At 36.9% G+C, this 16,591-nt stretch overlaps 1 protein-coding gene and 1 long non-coding RNA gene across 5 annotated transcripts in view; one reads left to right on the top strand and one right to left on the bottom strand.

Moving 5' to 3' along the window:
• Nucleotides 1-16,591, top strand: part of MAP3K2 (mitogen-activated protein kinase kinase kinase 2) — an 86,851-nt gene that overhangs the window by 26,625 nt on the left and 43,635 nt on the right. For both annotated transcript variants that reach the window (XM_009237624.4, XM_054549144.2), the window contains exon 2: nucleotides 16,516-16,584. In XM_009237624.4, coding sequence (XP_009235899.1) covers nucleotides 16,581-16,584 — 4 coding nt within the window. In that variant the 5' untranslated portion in view covers nucleotides 16,516-16,580. The remainder of the gene's footprint in view (nucleotides 1-16,515; nucleotides 16,585-16,591) is intronic.
• LOC112132266 (uncharacterized) overlaps nucleotides 1-16,591 on the bottom strand; it is a 71,110-nt gene that overhangs the window by 6,431 nt on the left and 48,088 nt on the right. The window lies entirely within an intron of this gene.

A 16,591-nucleotide genomic window follows, 5' to 3' on the forward strand; every position in this document is an offset into this window, starting at 1 on the left:
CTCTTATTACTTAAAATGTTGGGAGAACACTTGTAAAATTCCCTTTAAGTTTGATTTTTTTTTTTTTTTTTTTGAGACAGAGTCTTGCTCTGTCCCCCAGGCTGGAGTGCAGTGGTGCGATCTCCACCCACTGCAACCTCTGCCTCCTGGGTTCAGGCAATTCTCCTGCCTCAGCCTCCCGAATAGCTGGGACTACAGGCACCCGCCACCATGCCCAGCTAATTTTTTGTATTTTTAGTAGAGGCGGGGTTTTACTGTGTTAGCCAGGATGGTCTCGATCTCCTGACCTCGTGATCTGCCCACCTTTGCCTCCCAAAGTGCTGGGATTACGGGCTTGAGCCACCATACCCTGCCTAAATTTGAATTTTATATGGTTTTGAGTAAATAATAGGGTAGAAAGTTCAAAATGTTTGAAAAGATACACAGTGAAAGGTCTCAGAACCCTCTCCTCTCTTCCTTTTACCTGCAGCCACCCAATTTTTCTCAGAGGTGACCAGTGTTATGTGGGAAATACTTCTTTGAAATTATCTTCAGAATTTTTGAATACTTGCAATTAGGATATATGTAACCAATGATGACAGATTTGACTTTATTTTTTAAAAACTCAGTTCATTTACAGTCTGGCAAACAAAGGAATCACCAGTTTAATATCTTTTTTAAAAATCAAAAGCAAAGATGTCTGCAGAGTAATGAGATTTGTGGTGTGATTCATAAATTGGCCTAAAATCAATGATCAGAGTTGCAGAGCTAGTAGCATTAAAGAATAATTTTGTAAAATAACTTGAGATAATTAACATACAATAAACTGCACATTTGAAGTATATAATTATGGTAAATTTTGACATGTGTATAACTGTCAAACTGTCACCCCTAGTTTTGGTAGTTATAAATAAGATAGTGAACATATTCATCATCTCTGAAAGTTTGTTCAGGCTCTTTTGTAATTCATCACTGTCTTGCCTCTATCCGTTGTTCCTAGATAACCAATGACTTGCTTTTTTTTTTTTTTTTAAACCAGTGATCTGCTTTCTGTCACCATAGATATTAGTTTACCTTTTCTAGAATTGTATATAAATGGGGTCATGCAGCGTATGTGTGTACTGTTTTGAAGTGGGGAAGAGTCTAGCTTCTTTAACTCAGCATAATTATTTTGAGATTCATTCATATTATTGCATGTATCAATAGTTTATTTCTGTTTATTGCTGAATATTATTTATTCTACTGTATGGCTGTACCACAATTTGTTTAACCATTTACCTGGTGATGGACATTTAGGTTTCCACTTTTGGGCTATTACAAATCTGCTAAGAACATTTGTGTACAAGTATGTTCATGTGGACATATGCTTTCATTTTTCTTGAGTAAATACCTAGGCATTGAATGGGTGGGTCATATGGTAGGTGTATTAGTCCATTCTTGCACTGCTATAAAGAAACACCCAAGACTAGATAATTTATAAAGAGGTTTAATTGGCTCACAGTTCTGCAGGTTTTATAGGAAGCATGATTTTGACACCTGCTCAGCTTCTGAGGCGGCCTCAGGAAACTTAAAATCATGGCAGAAGGCGAAGGGGGAGCCAGCACTTCACATGGCCAGAGCAGGAGGAAGAGAGAGACGGGGGAGGTGCCACACACTTTTAAACGTCCAGATCTCAAGAACACCATCAGGAGAACAGCACTAGAGGGATGGTGCTAAACCATTAGAAACCACCCTCATGATTCAGTCACCTCCCACCAGGCTGCAGCATTGGGGCTTACATTTCAACATGAGATTTGGGTGGAGACACAGATTTAAACCATGTCAGTAGGTGTATGTTTACCTTTGTAAAAAATTGCCAAACATTTCTGAAGTGATTGTACCACTTGACACTCTCATCAATGCAATGTATGATGTTTTAGTTGTACAACATCCTTGCCAACATTTCAGATGTTGATGAGATGTCTTTTCAAATCTCACTTTGTTTCTTTCACTTTTTGAAGGTGAAAAGGAGGGAAGTTTATTTTTTTGAGCAGTTTTAGGTTTATAGAAAAATTGAGTGGAAAGCAGGGAGTTCCCATATATATTCTCATCCTCTTAACTCCCCTCCTGGTTTCCCCTGTTATTAACATCTTGTGTTAGTGTCGTACCTTTGTTATGGGTGATGAGCAAATAATGAGGCATTATTGTAAACTAAAGTCCATAATTTACATTAGAATTAACTCTGTAGTATATTCTGGGGGTTTTGACAGATATAGTGTTGTATAGTATAGTGATGTGTATCTGCTATTACAGTATCATACAGAATGATTTCACTGCCCTAAAAATCCTCTGTGGTCCACCTGTTCATCCCTGCTCCCCTCCTCCTGAATGCCTGCCTGGCAGCCACTGATCTTTTTACTGTCTCCATAGTTTTGCCTTTTCTGAAGTGTTACATAGTTGGAATCAGTAGTATCTAGTCTTTTTTTTTATTTTTATTTTTTTGGAGACAGGCTGGAGTGCAGTGGTGGAATCTTGGCTCACTGCAACCTCTGCCTTCCAGGTTCAAGCGATTCTCCTGCCTCAGCCAGTCAAGTAGCAGGGACTACAAGCATGCACCACCATGCCCGGCTAATTTTTGTATTTTTAGTAGAGACGGGTTTTGCCATATTGGCCAGGCTGGTTTCAAACTCCTGACCTCAGGTGATCTGCCTGCCTCGGCCTCCCAAAATGCTGAGATTACAGGTGTCAGCTACTGTGCCCAGCCTCAGATTGGCTTCCTTCACTTAGTAATAAGCATTAAAGATTCCTTCATGACTTTTCTGTGACTTGATCTTAATATTCTGTCGTATGGATATGCCACACTTTATTTATCTGCTCACTTTCTTAAGAACACCTTGCTTCCAAGTTTTGGCCATTATGAATAAAGCTGCTAATAAAATTCATGCGTAGGTTTTTGTGTAGATGTAAGTTTTTGACTCATTTGGGTAAATATAAAGCATGATTACTGGTTCATATGGTAAGAGTATGTTTAGTTTTGTAAGAAACTGCCAAACTGTTTTCCAAAGCGGTTGTACCATTTGACATTCTCAACAGTAGTGCATGAGCATTTTAGTTGCACGGTATCCTTGCCAACACTTTGGATGGCTAGTCTTTTGTAATCTTGTAGTTTTGATTTGCATTTCCATGACGACTAATGATATTGAGCAGCTTATCTTATTGAGCATGGCTTTATTTGCCATCCTTAATGTCTTTTTGGTGAAGTGTATGTCCTAATCTTATGTTTGTCTTTTTTTGTTGGGTTGTAAGAGTACTTTAGATATTCTAGATACAAATATTTTGTCAGGTATGTGTTTAGTACATTTTTTCTCCTAGTCTGTGGCTTGTGTTTTTATTTTTAATGGTGTTTTTTGAAGGGTAAACATTTTTAATTTTTGAAGTTCAATGCATTTTTTTCTTTTAAGATATGTACTATTGCTCTTCAAAAGACACCATTAAAAAATGCAAAGAAATCTTTGCCAAAGTCATGGTCACCATAATTTTTTTCTACAAGTTTTATGGTTTTAGTCCTTATATGTAGGTTTATGATCTATTCTGAGTTAGTTTTTGTCTGTTATGAGGTGAGAGCTGAGGTATCCAGCTGTTGTACCACAATGTATAGAAAAGATTATCCTTTTCCCCCATTGAATAGCCTTAGCCCTTTAAAAAAATTAACTGGCCATGTATATATGGGTCTGCTTCTAGATAATCTGTTTCATTAACCATTTATCTACCTGATGCCAATAACACACTGTCTTGATTATTATAGCTTTGTAATAAGTCTTGAAGTTACATAATTTAAGTTCTCTTTCTTCTTTTTCAAACTTGTTTTAGAATTTCTAGGTCTTTCACATTTCCTATTCTGTTCTGTTGTATTCTTCTGTATTCAACAGGGTCTCCCTCCCTTGCCCAGGCTGGAGTGCAGTGGCATGATCATTGCTCACTGCAGCCTCGAACTCCTGGGCTCAGGGATCCTCCTGCTTCAGCTTCCTTAGTAGTTGGGACTACGGGAACATGGCACCATGCCCAGCTGATATTTTAATTTTAATTTTTTTGTAGGTATGAGTTCTTGCTATGTTGCCCAGACTGTCAATGTAAATTTTACAATCAGCTTTTCAGTTTTCACAGTATTGCCTGCCAGGATATTTAAGATTTCATTGAATTTTGTAACAACAATGAGTCTTCTGGTCCATGAACATGGCATTTTGTTCAATGTATAGATCTTTGATTTCTCTTAGCATTCTTTTCTAGTTTTTTAAAGATCTTGCCGTTCTTTTGTCAAACTTCTTTTGAAAAATGTCTGTTCATGTCCTTTGCCCATGTTTTAATGGGATGATTATTTTATTTTTGTGTGTGTGAAGTTGTCTGAATTCCTTGTAGATTCTGGATATTAGTCCCCATTGGATGTATAGTTTGCAGATATTTTCTCCCACTCTGTGGGTTGTCTGTTTACTCTGTTGATTATTTCTTTTGTGTAGAAGCTTTTTAGTTCAACTAAGTCCCGTCTGTCTATTTTTGTTTTTGTTGCCTGTGCTTTTGAGGTTTTAGTCACAAATTCTTTGCCTTGACCAGTGTCCAAAAGAGTTTTCTCTAGTTTTCTTTTCATAATTTGATAATTTCACATCTTACATTTAGGTCCTTAATCCACCTGGAGTTGATTTTTGTATACAGTGAGACATAATGATTCAGTTTCATTCTTCTGCATATGATAGTCCAATTTTCCCAGCACCATAATTGAAAAATTACATGCCTGTAATCCCAACACTTTGGGAGGCCAAAGTGGGAGGATCACCTGAAGCCAAGAGTTTGCAACCAGCCTGAGCAACAGTGATACACTGTCTTTAAAAATAAAAATAAAAAATTAGGCTAATAAAAAATTAGCCTAAGCCAGGCTCACATGTTTTTAAGCATTTTTTTAGCAATAAATAATTTTTAAATTAAAGTATATATATTTTTTAGCCATAATGTCATTGCACACTTAGTAGACTACAGTATATTGTAAACATAACTTTATATGCACTGCGAAACTAAAAAAAGAAAAAGAAATGGATTTTGTAAGGCTATAGCTGCCATAGACAGTGATCAGATTCTTCTGATCATTTGGAACAAAGTAAATTGAAAACCTTCTGGAAAGGATTCATCATTCTAGGTGCCATTAAGAACATTGGTGATTCATAGGAGGAGGTAAAAAAATCAACATTAACAGGAGTTTGAAAGAAGCTCATTCCAGCCCTGATGGACAACTTTGAAGGGGGGTTCAAGACTTCAGAGGAGGAGGTAACTACAGATTTGATGGAAATAGCAAGAGAACTAGAATTACAAGTGGAGCCTGAAGATGTGACTGAATTGCTGCAATCTCATAAAACTTGGATGGATGAGAGGTTGCTTATTATGGATAAGCAAACAAAGTGGCTTCTTGAGATGGAATCTACTCCTGGTGAAGATGCTGCGAACATTGTTGAAATGACAACAAAAGATTTAGAATGTTACATAAACTTACTGGTAAAGCAGCAATAAGCAACTCAGTCGATGAAGGGTTTGGGAAGCTTGATTCCAATTTTGAAAAAAGTTCTATGGTGGGTAAAATTTTATCAAACAGCATCGAATGCTAGAGTAAAATTTTTCATGAAAGGAAGAGTCAATTGAAATGGCAAACTTACTGTTTGTTTTAAACTAAATAAAACTGTTGTCTTTTTTAAGAAATTGCCCTCGTCACCCCAACCTTCAGCAACCACCACCACCCTTATCAATCAGGAGCCATCAACATGGAGGCCCTCCAGTGGCAGAAAGATTACAACTCTGAAGGCTCAGATGTCCTTTAACATTCTTTTACCAATAAATAATTTTTAATTAAGATATGTACATTGTTTTTTAGACATAATGCCATTGCACACTTACTAGACTACACATTGTAAACATAACTTTTATATGCATTGGGAAACAAAAAAATTCACTTTATTATGATGTTTGCCTTATTGCCATCATCTGTAACTGAACCTGCAATATCTGAGCTATACCTTTACTTTAATGATGATGTTTTCTGCCTTCTGGTTTGCATTATTCCTGATGAGAAAGTTTGCTGTCATCCTATTGCTATTTCTGTGTGTATAATGTGTCTTTTAAGCAGTTTGTGATGCACCTTGGTAAAGTGATTTTCAAGTTTTTTGTGCCTTGGGTTCATAAAGAGTTTTGGATCTATGGGGTTATAGTTTCTGTCAAATTCCAAACAGTTATGGCATTTCTTCAAGTATACATTCTATCTTGCCCTGCTGTCATTTGGGGACTTCAGTTGAATGTATATTAGGCTCCTTTCAGTTTGTCTTAGTGTCTGCTTATGCTCTGTTCACTTTTTGTAGTTGTTTATCGGTTTTATTTTTTGTCATCATTATTGTGTTTACTAATCTTTTTCTCCAATGTCTGATTTACTGTTGTTTATTTCATTCAGTGTAATTTTCATCTTAGGCATTGTATTTTTTATCTGTAAAAATTTCATTTAAAAAACATCTTCCATGCCTCCACTTAGCATCTTCCCTCTATCTGCTTGAACATATGGAATATAGCTGTGACAGCTGTACTAATTCTATCATTTGTGTCATATCTGGGTCTGTTATTAGTTGACTGGCTCACATTTTCCTACCTCTCTTCATATTTGCTACTTTTTGATTCAATACCATATATTATGAATTCTACCTTGTTGGGCACTGGACATTTTTGCATTCTTACATGTTTTGGGAAGCAGTTAAATTACTTGGAAACAGATCCTTTTCATCTTGCTCTTAAGTTTCATTAGGTAGAACCAGGATAGCATTTAGTTTAGCATAATTTTGCTCTACTTTTGAGACTGCACTCTTCTGAGTACACTACCCAGTGTCCTGTGAATTTTGAGGTTTTCCAGTCTGACAGTCTGACAATCATGATGAAATCTTATATATGAAAGAGATAAAATCAGGGAGTCATTGCCAGAGCCTCATCTCAGTATCTCACTAAATCAGGAAGTATATTTGGCTATGCATAATAAATACAAGGGGTTACCAAATAAGGGATTTACTTTTATCATATAATCATTCTGAAGACTCAAAGTAGTCATCATGCACTCTTTTTTAACTTACTGCTTTGCCATCCTAAGCATGTGGCCAAGGATTAAAATATCTAACAACTAGTTTTATATAATTTGGAATTTGAAGCTTAGCTCTGTCTAGATTGGAGATACAGATTTGAGGGTTAGTTTATAGGTGATGTTTCTTCAAGAGACTCAATAGAATGAAAAGAGTAGTAGTGCAAGAATGAAACTTCAAATGACACTGACATTTAATAGCCAGGCAAGGAAGAAGAGATTCTGAAGCAGACTCAGGTGAGATGTGGGAAGTGGGGTGAAGAATGGAGACTCGTGAGAGTGTATTGCCATGGAAGCTGTAATGGATATTTATGTTTTTAGCCTACCGGTATTTAAACAGCCTTCTTTTTCTTTTCTTTTCTTTTTTATTTTTTGCAGTGGTGGGGATGGGGTCATCCATTGTGTTAGTCTTGGCGGAAGTAGCAGTGTTCTGTATATAACCTTTACTGTAGTAGAATATAACATCAAAAGTAGGGAAGTTGGCTGGGCATGGTGGCTCACGGCTGTAATCGCAGCACTTTAGGAGGCCAAGGCAGGTGGGTTGCTTGTGCTCAGAAGTTCAAGACCAGCCTGGGCAACATAGCAAAACCCTGTCTCTACAGAAAATACAAAAATTAGCTGGGCATGGTGGTGCATACCTATTGTACCAGCTACTTGGGCGGCTGAGGTGGGAGTATCACTTGAGCCCAGGAGGTCAAGGCTGCAGTGAGCCATGATTGTGCCACTGCACTCTAACCTGGGTGACAAAGCAAGACCCTGTCTTAAAAAAGAAAAAAAAAACAAAAAAACCAGAAGTAGGGAAGTCTGTATGAAGTAAGCCATGGCAAGGACTTTGGAATTTATTCGAAGTAGAGAAACTACCAGTACTTTCTGACAGAGAGACAGCATTAACATTCTCTGACTTACTTTTTAAAAGGATGATCCTTATTGTTGTATAGAAAATGAGTTATATTAGAGTTTGGAGTAAAATCAAGTTGATCAGATATGAAACTATTTCAGTAATCCATGCAAGAGAGGATTATGGTTTGGAATAGTGAAATATATTTTTAAAGAAAAGCTAATGGGATTTGCTAATGGATTGGAATATAAGGTGAGAGCATGAGAGGGGTCAAGCCTATCTCAAAATTTTTGTTTTGAGCAATTGGAAAAATAGAGATGCTTCTTGATAAGACTGGAGAAGAATAGATTTTTTTTCACTTTGTTTTTGTTTTTACAATTTTTTTCTTCTGAAATTATTTTAAGTTCCAGAAGTTGCAAAACCAGTATAAAGAAATTTGTTTTGATTGAGAGTAACTTGCTAACATGAGGTCCCATCACCCCACAACGTTTTAGTTTGTAATTGCTATCAATAAGGACATTTTCCTACATATCCAGAATCCAACTGTCAAAATGAGGAGGTTAGCATTGATAGAATTATGTCATCTAATCCACAGAACCCATTCAAGTTTTGCCAGTAGTCCCAATAATGCTCATTTTAGGAAAATAATTCAATCAGGATTATAATTTGCATTTAGTTGTTGTGTCTTTTTGATGTATTGCAATCCAGAACAGCCATAACGTTTCCTTGACTTTCATGATTTCGACAGTTTTGAGGTTTACAGAGCAGTTAATTCTTAGACTGTTTCTCATTTGGGATTTGTCTGATGCTTCCCTGTGAATCAATTCAGGTTATCAATTTTTGGCAGCAATATCACAGAGGTGATGTGGTATTCTTCTCAGTGTTATCTTACCAGTTGGCACATTTTTTTTAATTTTTAAAAATTGAAGTCAGGCTAGTTAGGTACATGATTTTAATTTACCTATTACTGATGATCTTAACATGGATCACTTGACTAAGCTTTTTTTTTTTTTGTCTGCTGGGTTTCTACACTAAAAAGGGTACTTTTTTTTTTCCTTTGAAAAATGAGTGGAAATGATTATTTTTTGGAGATGGTGTGTTGAAACTAAGTAACTCATTCCTCATCACACTTTTCATCCACTAGCTTTAGCATTGTTGACTTTTCTTGGTTGAATTATTACTTAATTATTTCTATTGATGATTGCTGAATGGTGGTCTTTCTAATTTTATTACATTCGTTGACATTCTACAGTAAGAAAAAGATTTCTCTTCCTCCCATTGTTGAATTATTTGTTTATCTTTGTTTTTATGGACTCATGGTTTTCTTCTTTCTTTTTTTTTGTTTTTGTTTTTGTTTTTGTTTCAGGAAATGGGATCTTGCCATGTCGCCCTGGTGGAATACAAACTCCTGGGCTGAAGTGATCCTCCTGCCTCAGCCTCCTGAGTAGCTGAGATTATAGCTATTGGGCCCAACTTCATTGTTTCATTTTTCTATTCAGTGGGCCTGTAATCCAACATTATTTTATTTTGATGATCAAATTGTCCCATATTTGATTAGTGGAATCCCCTTCAAGTTGTGCCTGTGGCCTTTTGACATGTCCTCATAGTCTTTATGTACTTTCTTTCTGGTTCAGTGAGATGTTTTAGGCTCATTTTGCAATTACCTCCTCTAAATCAGCTGTATCTCAGTCATATTCTGATTCCTCAGCCGTACAGTGGAGATTGGTACTTGCAGACATCAGGACAGCATGACAAAACTCCATCTCTACAGAAAATTAGCTGGGCGTGGTAGCAAATGCTATAGGCTGAGGTGGAAGAATTGCTTAAGCCTGGGAGGTTGAGGCTGCAGTGAGCTGTGATAGTACCACTGCACATCAGCCTGGGTGACAGTGCAAGACCCTGTCTCAGAAAACAAAACAAAACCACCTGAAAAATTTAGTTGAGAATTTAAATTTTTATTGAAAGAGAATATACTAAATAAAACTTCCCCAACCACTTTGTGACTTTCTCTATGTGCATATGTATAGTAGGAGAATTTCCTATTCCAGCTAGCTGTTTCCTCAAAAGGTAAATTGGAGTGATATGGCATTATGGAAAGTTTACTTGAGTAAGAAATAAGAAACAGGTATTCAAGTCTTAGCTTTGTCCAGCTTTATAAATTATATTATCTTTTTGGCCCTCAGATTTTAAAATAAGATGTTTAGACTAGATGTTTTCTTCTCAGCTGTTTAAAATTTAGTCTTATATTTGTTTTGATTAAAAGTCCTAAAAACTGAGGTAATATTGTGGTTGCCCTTGAAATGGTACTGATAGGCATGATGAAAGGAGCACTTTCTCAACATCAGGCTGGATGGCCTGTAATCCCAACACTTTGAGAGGCCGAGGCAGGAGGATTGCTTGAGCCCAGGAGTTTGAGACCAGCCTGGGCAACACAGTGAGATGCCATATCAAAACAAAAACAAAAACAAAAAACTAGCCAGCATGATGCGTACCTGTAGTCCCAGCTACTTGAGAGGCTGCAGCAAGAGGATCACTTGAGTTAGGGAAGTTGAGGCTGCCGCAGGCGGTGATCATTGCCACTGCACTCTAACCTGGGCAACAAAGTGAGACCCTGTCTCAAAAGAAAAAAAAGGAACACTTTCATGTTTTATGTTATATTCTGTTAATAATTTTTACATTTTTTCTTTGATAATTCCTTAATGTTACTTGACATTTGAAAATAATATAACTAAAAAGAAATTAAAGTTGTCAGTGCTTACAAAATGGCAGCATGCTAGGATAACATGGTTGTTTTTGTAAAAATTTGAATTAGTTGCTAATATTTGAAATTGGGGAGATCTCACATTAAAATTTGGATTAGGGCTTTTTGAAAAAACAGCATATCTGATAATACTGAGCCCGAACTTCTGTAGCAGCTATTGACTGGAGCTGAGGCAGTTGCTTCTCTAGGTGAGCAAATGATCTCTAGTTATTCATAGAACCTGCCACTTCTATTTTGTTTCCTTCCTTTCTCCCTTCCTTTTTTCAGATATAATTTGCATACCATGAAATTCACCCTTCTAAATACTACAATTCAGTAATCTTTCATTTATTCACAAAGTTGTGCAACCATCACCACTGCCTTACTCCAGAACATTTCCTCATGCCCCAAAAGATAGCTCATACTCATTCACAGTCATTCACCATTTCCCATACCCTGACTTTAGGAAATCACTAATCTACTTTCAGTCTCTGTAGATTTGCTATTCTAGACATTTCATGTAAGTGGAATATGGGGCTTTTAAAAAATCTGGCTTATTCCACTTAGCAGAAATTTGTCCATGTTGGAGCATGTATCAGTACTTTATTCTTTTTAATGACTGAATTTTATTTATTTGTTTATTTATTTATTGGAGATGGAGTCTCACTCTGTTGTCCAGGCTGGAGTGTAGTGGCGTGATCTGGGCTCACTGCAACATCTGCCTCCCATGTTCAAGCAATTCTCCTGCCTCAGCCTCCTGAGTAGCTGGGATTACAGGCTCCTCCCACCACGCCCAGCTAATTTTTGTGTTTTTAGTAGAGATAGGGTTTCACCACATTGGACAGACTGGTCTCAAACTCCTGACCTCAAGTGATCCAACTACCTCAGCTTCCCAAAGTGCTGGGATTACAGATGTAATCCGTAAGCCACCACACATGGTCAATAATATTTCATCATATGGATATAGGACATGTTTATCTCTTCATCAGTTGATGGACATTTGGGTTCTTATAAATAGTGCTGCATTGAATGTACAGGGTTTTGTGTGGTTGTATGCTTTCAGTTCTCTTGGGTATATACAATAGGAGTGGAAACAGTGGCTCATATTTCTTCACATCTTCACTACCACCTGTCATTGTCTTTCTTTTTGATTATAGCCATCCTACTGGATGTGAGGTAGTATGTCGTTTTGATTTTTATTGGCATTTCCCTGATGACAGATGATATTGAGCATCTTTATTTTTCTTTTTCAGTATTGTTGTGGCTATTCAGTGCCTATTGCAGTTTCTTAGGAATTTAAGGATCAGCTTTTCCGTTTCTGCTAAAAGAGGCCATTGGAATTTTGATAGTTCATTGAATCTGTAGATAACTTTGGGAGTATTGCTATCTTAAAAATATTGTTTTCCCATTCATGAATATGGGGTGTCTTTCTGTATATTTAGGTCTACTTTAATTTCTTTCAACAGTGTTTTGTAGTTTTTAGGGTGCAAGCTGCATTTTTTTGTTGTTGTTAAATATGTTCCTAAGTAATTTATTTTTTTTGGTGCTATTGTAAATGAAATTGATTTCTTAATTTTGTTTCCAGAATGTTTATTGCTAATGTATAGAAATATAATTGATTTTTGAATGTTGACCTTGTATCCTGCATCTGTGCTGAACGTGTTTATTGGTTCTAATACTGTTTTTGTTAATTTCTTAGGTTTTCCTGTATCTAAGATTATGTCACTTGCAAATGGGTATAGTTTTACTTCTTATCCAATCTGGATTCCGTTTATTTCATTTTCTTGCCTCGTCTTCTGACTAGAACCTCTAGTACAATATTAAATAGATGTGTGGCAAGAGTGGACATCCCCGTATTGTTCCTGGCCTTACTGGGAATGTATCCCGTTTTTTACCGTGAAGTTTTTCACCATAATCAACTTAATTATGTCCTCTTCTGTTTATCTTTTGAGCGCAAAAAGGTGTTGAATTTTGGCACATGTGTTTTCTGTATGTTTTGAGGTGATTTGGTTTTTGTTCTTTTTTCTTTTTTTCCTTGAGACAGAGTCTCGCTCTGTCGCACAGGCTAGAGTACAGTGCAGCATGATCTCTGCTCACTGCCAACCTCTGCCTCCTGGGTTCAAGGGATTCTCCTGCCTCAGCCTCCCAAGTAGCTGGGATTATAGGTGCCCATCACCATGCCTGGCTAATTTTTGTATTTTTAGTAGAGGCAGGGTTTTGCCATGTTGGCCAGGCTGGTTTCAAACTCCTGACCTCAGGTGATCTGCCTGCCTCAGCCTCCCAAAGTGCTGAGATTACAGGCACAAGCCACTGTGCCTGCCTGGTTTTTGTTCTTTGTTCTGTTAATGTGGTTTTTTACATTGATTGGATTTTATGTGCTGAACCAACCTTGATTTTGTTGGATATATCCCAAATGTGCATGGTATATAATTTGTTTTTTAATGTTCTAGGTTAGGTTTGCTAGTATTTTATTGAGGATTTTTGCATCTATATTGATGAGATATTGATCTTTAGTTTTCTCATCTTGTGATGGCTTTGTCTGGTTTTGGTATTGGAGTAATACTGGCTTCACAATGAATTGGGAAGTGTTCCTTCTTTTTTTTTTTTTTTTTACAGTTTTTGTAAATTCTGTACATGTTTGAAGCGATCTGGTCCAGGGCTTTTATTTGTGAGAAATTTTTCATTTCTAATTTAGTCTTTTTACTTTTTATAGGTCTGTTCAGATTCTTAATTTCTTCTTGATGAGTTGATTTTGATAGTTTTTTTCTTTTTATGAGTTTGTCTGTGTCATCTAAGTCATCTAATTTGTTGATGTACAGTTGTTAACAGTATTCTCTTATTCTTTTCATTTCTGAAAGGTTGGTGTAATGCTCCCTTTTTAATTCTTGAATTTAGTTATTTGTGTTTTCCCTCTTCTTTTTTTGATTAGTCTAGCTAAAAGTTTGTTAGTTTTGTTGCAAAGGGCCAATTTTTGTTTTATTGATTTTTTTAAATTTCAGTGGTATTTTTATTTTCTACTCCCTATTCCTTTAGCTTGTTTCAGATTTAAATTGTTCCTCATCTTCTAGTATTTTAAGGTCAAAGGTTAGGTTATTGATTTGACATCCTTCTTGTTTGTCAATGTAAATATTTACAGTTATTTTATCTTTAGATGCATCCAATAAATTTTGTTTTGATGTGTTTTCATTTTTGTTTATCTCAAAGTATTTTCTAATTTTCCTTAGGCCTTCTACTGACCCACTGATTGTTTTTGAGTATGTTTTTAAATTTTCACGTTTGTGAATTTTCCAGACATCCTTGTGTTGCCAATTTCTAATTTTATTGCATTTTTGTCAGAGAACACACTTTGTGTGATTTCAATCCATATAGTTACTGAGATTTGTTTTATTACCTAATATTTGTTGTGTCTTGGAAATGTTCTATATGTATTTGAGAAGAATGTATATTCTGCTGTTTTGAGGTTGATGATTCTGTAGGTGTTTGTTAAGCCTAGTAGTTTATAGTGTTGTACAAGTCTTGTATTTCCTCATTGATTTTCTGTCCACTTATTTTATCCGTTATTGAACGCAGGGCATTGAAATCTCCAACTTTTATTTTTGAATTGTGTTTCTTCCTTGAATTTTATACTTTTTTGCGTTGCGTATTTTGCGACTCTGTTGTTAGGTACATATAAGTTTATAATTGCTATATCTTTTTGATGTATTGGCTATCTTTCATTATAAAATGCTGTTTCTCACAACAATTTTTGTGTCATAATCTGTTTTGCCTGATAGTGGTGTAGCCACTGCAGGTCTGTTTTGACTACTGTTTGCATAGTATATCTTTTTCTGTCCTTTTACTGTCAACCTATTTTGTCTTCGAATTTAAAATGTGGACCAGGTGTTGTGGTTCGTAGTCCCAGCACTTAGGGAGGCCAAACTGGGAGGATCACTTTAGCCCAGGAGCTTGAGACCAGCCTGGGTAATCTGTACAAAATCTTTTTTTAAAAATCAGCTGGGTGTGATAGCATGCACCTGTAGTCCCATCTACTCGAGGGTGCTGAGGTAGGAGGATTGCTTGAGCCTGGCAGATCAAGGCTGCAGTGAGCTGTGATCATGCCAGTGCACCTCAGCCTGGGAAAGAGAGCAAGACCGTGCCCCCCCACCCCATCCCCCCAGAAAAAAAGTGTGTCTGTTGTAGGCAACATATTCGGGTCAAAATGTTTGGGACCAGAAGTTTTTTGGATTTTTTCATGTTTTATAATATTTGCATATACATAGTGACGTATCTTGGGAATGGGACCCAAGTCTAAACATGAAATTCTTTTATGTTTCATATACATCTTATTCATATAGCTAAAGGTAATTTTATACAATTTTTTAATTGTTTTCGAGACAGGGTCTCACTCTGTCATACAGGCTGGAGTACAATCATAGTTCATTGCAGCCTTGACCTCCCTGGCTCAAGCAGTGCTCCCACTTTAGCCTTCCAGTTAGCTGGGACTACAGGCATGCACCACCACACCTGGCATTTTCTTTTTTAAATCTTTTTTTTTTTTTGGTAGAAATGGGAGTCTCCCTATGTTGCCCAGGCTGGTCTCAAACTCCTGGGCTCACGTGATCCTCCCACCTTGGCCCCCCCAAATTGCTGGTATTATAAGTGTGAGCCACTGTACTAGCCAACAATATTTTAAATAATTTTGTGTCTGAAACAAAGTTTCTGTTTTATTACCCTTGTAGGCCTCTTGCATGGGGGAATTTGGGCATGCATGGAAAAGATACATTGCAGTGGAAGGGGTTGGTAGGGTCTTTTTTCTCCTGGGGGATGCTGAATAAACTGTGAGTTGTGCATCTGCCTTTTGACTGTGACATATCACATGAGGTCAGGTTTGTGGAATTTTCCATTCATACATAGTGTCATGTTGGCACTCATATTTTTCATCTTATTTTCTAGTTGACCTGGGGATTACAGTTAACATCTTGTAATAACTTAGTTTGAGTTAATATCAACTTAATTGCAATGGTATACAAACACTTTTTTTTTCCTAGACAGTCTTGCTGTGTCGCCCAGACTGGAGTGCCACAGCTCACTGCAACCTCAACGTCCCAAGCTCAAGTGATCCTCCCACCCCAAGCCTCCCAAGTAGCTGGGAACTACAGGCACACACTACTGCACCCGGCTAATTTTTGTATTTTTTTGTATAGATGGGGTTTTGCTGTGTTGGACAGGCTGGTCTCAAACTCCTGGGCTCAAGCAGTCCGCCTGCCTAGGCCTCCCAAAGTGCTGCGATTATGGCATGAGCCACTGCACTTGGTCATAAACACCTTTCTTTTATGTAACTCTATCCTTTCCCTTTCCTGTGTGCTGTTAATATTATGTGAATTATATTATTATATATTGTATACCCAGCAACACAGTTATAATTATTGCTTTATGCAGTTTTTTTTTTAAACCAACATATTAGTTGCCTATTGCTGCTTATATAGAAAAAGAGTTAATGTAGTGGGCCTGATTGCTTATTTTTAGAAGGCCTGCTTAGGAGTCAGCCTTTGGCTGACACCTGAGAACTTGGATTTCAGGAGGGTTCCTGCCTCCAGCTGATAATGGTTTGTACAAACACTGGTTTATGCTGAATACCTGCTTTTCTTCTGGGAGTCTGGAATTTTGGTATGTGTTAGGCAAGGGGGTGCCCACATGATCAACCTTCAATATAAAACACCTCCCCCTAGCAAAATGTGTATTCATATTGTATATTTTTCATTAGTATTATTTATACTGACTTTTTTTTTCTTTTCCTGGCTCCTTTTCTGTTTCTTTTTATTAATATGTTAATCTGTTTTATCTTCTCAGGCCATAAAGAATGCTGATGGGAGAACCATTTTCCTAATTTTCAAATTGTTGAGCTATTTGCCATAATGGGTGAGTT

Source organism: Pongo abelii, chromosome 11 (assembly GCF_028885655.2).
Source record: "Pongo abelii isolate AG06213 chromosome 11, NHGRI_mPonAbe1-v2.0_pri, whole genome shotgun sequence".
Lineage (NCBI taxonomy): Eukaryota > Metazoa > Chordata > Mammalia > Primates > Hominidae > Pongo > Pongo abelii.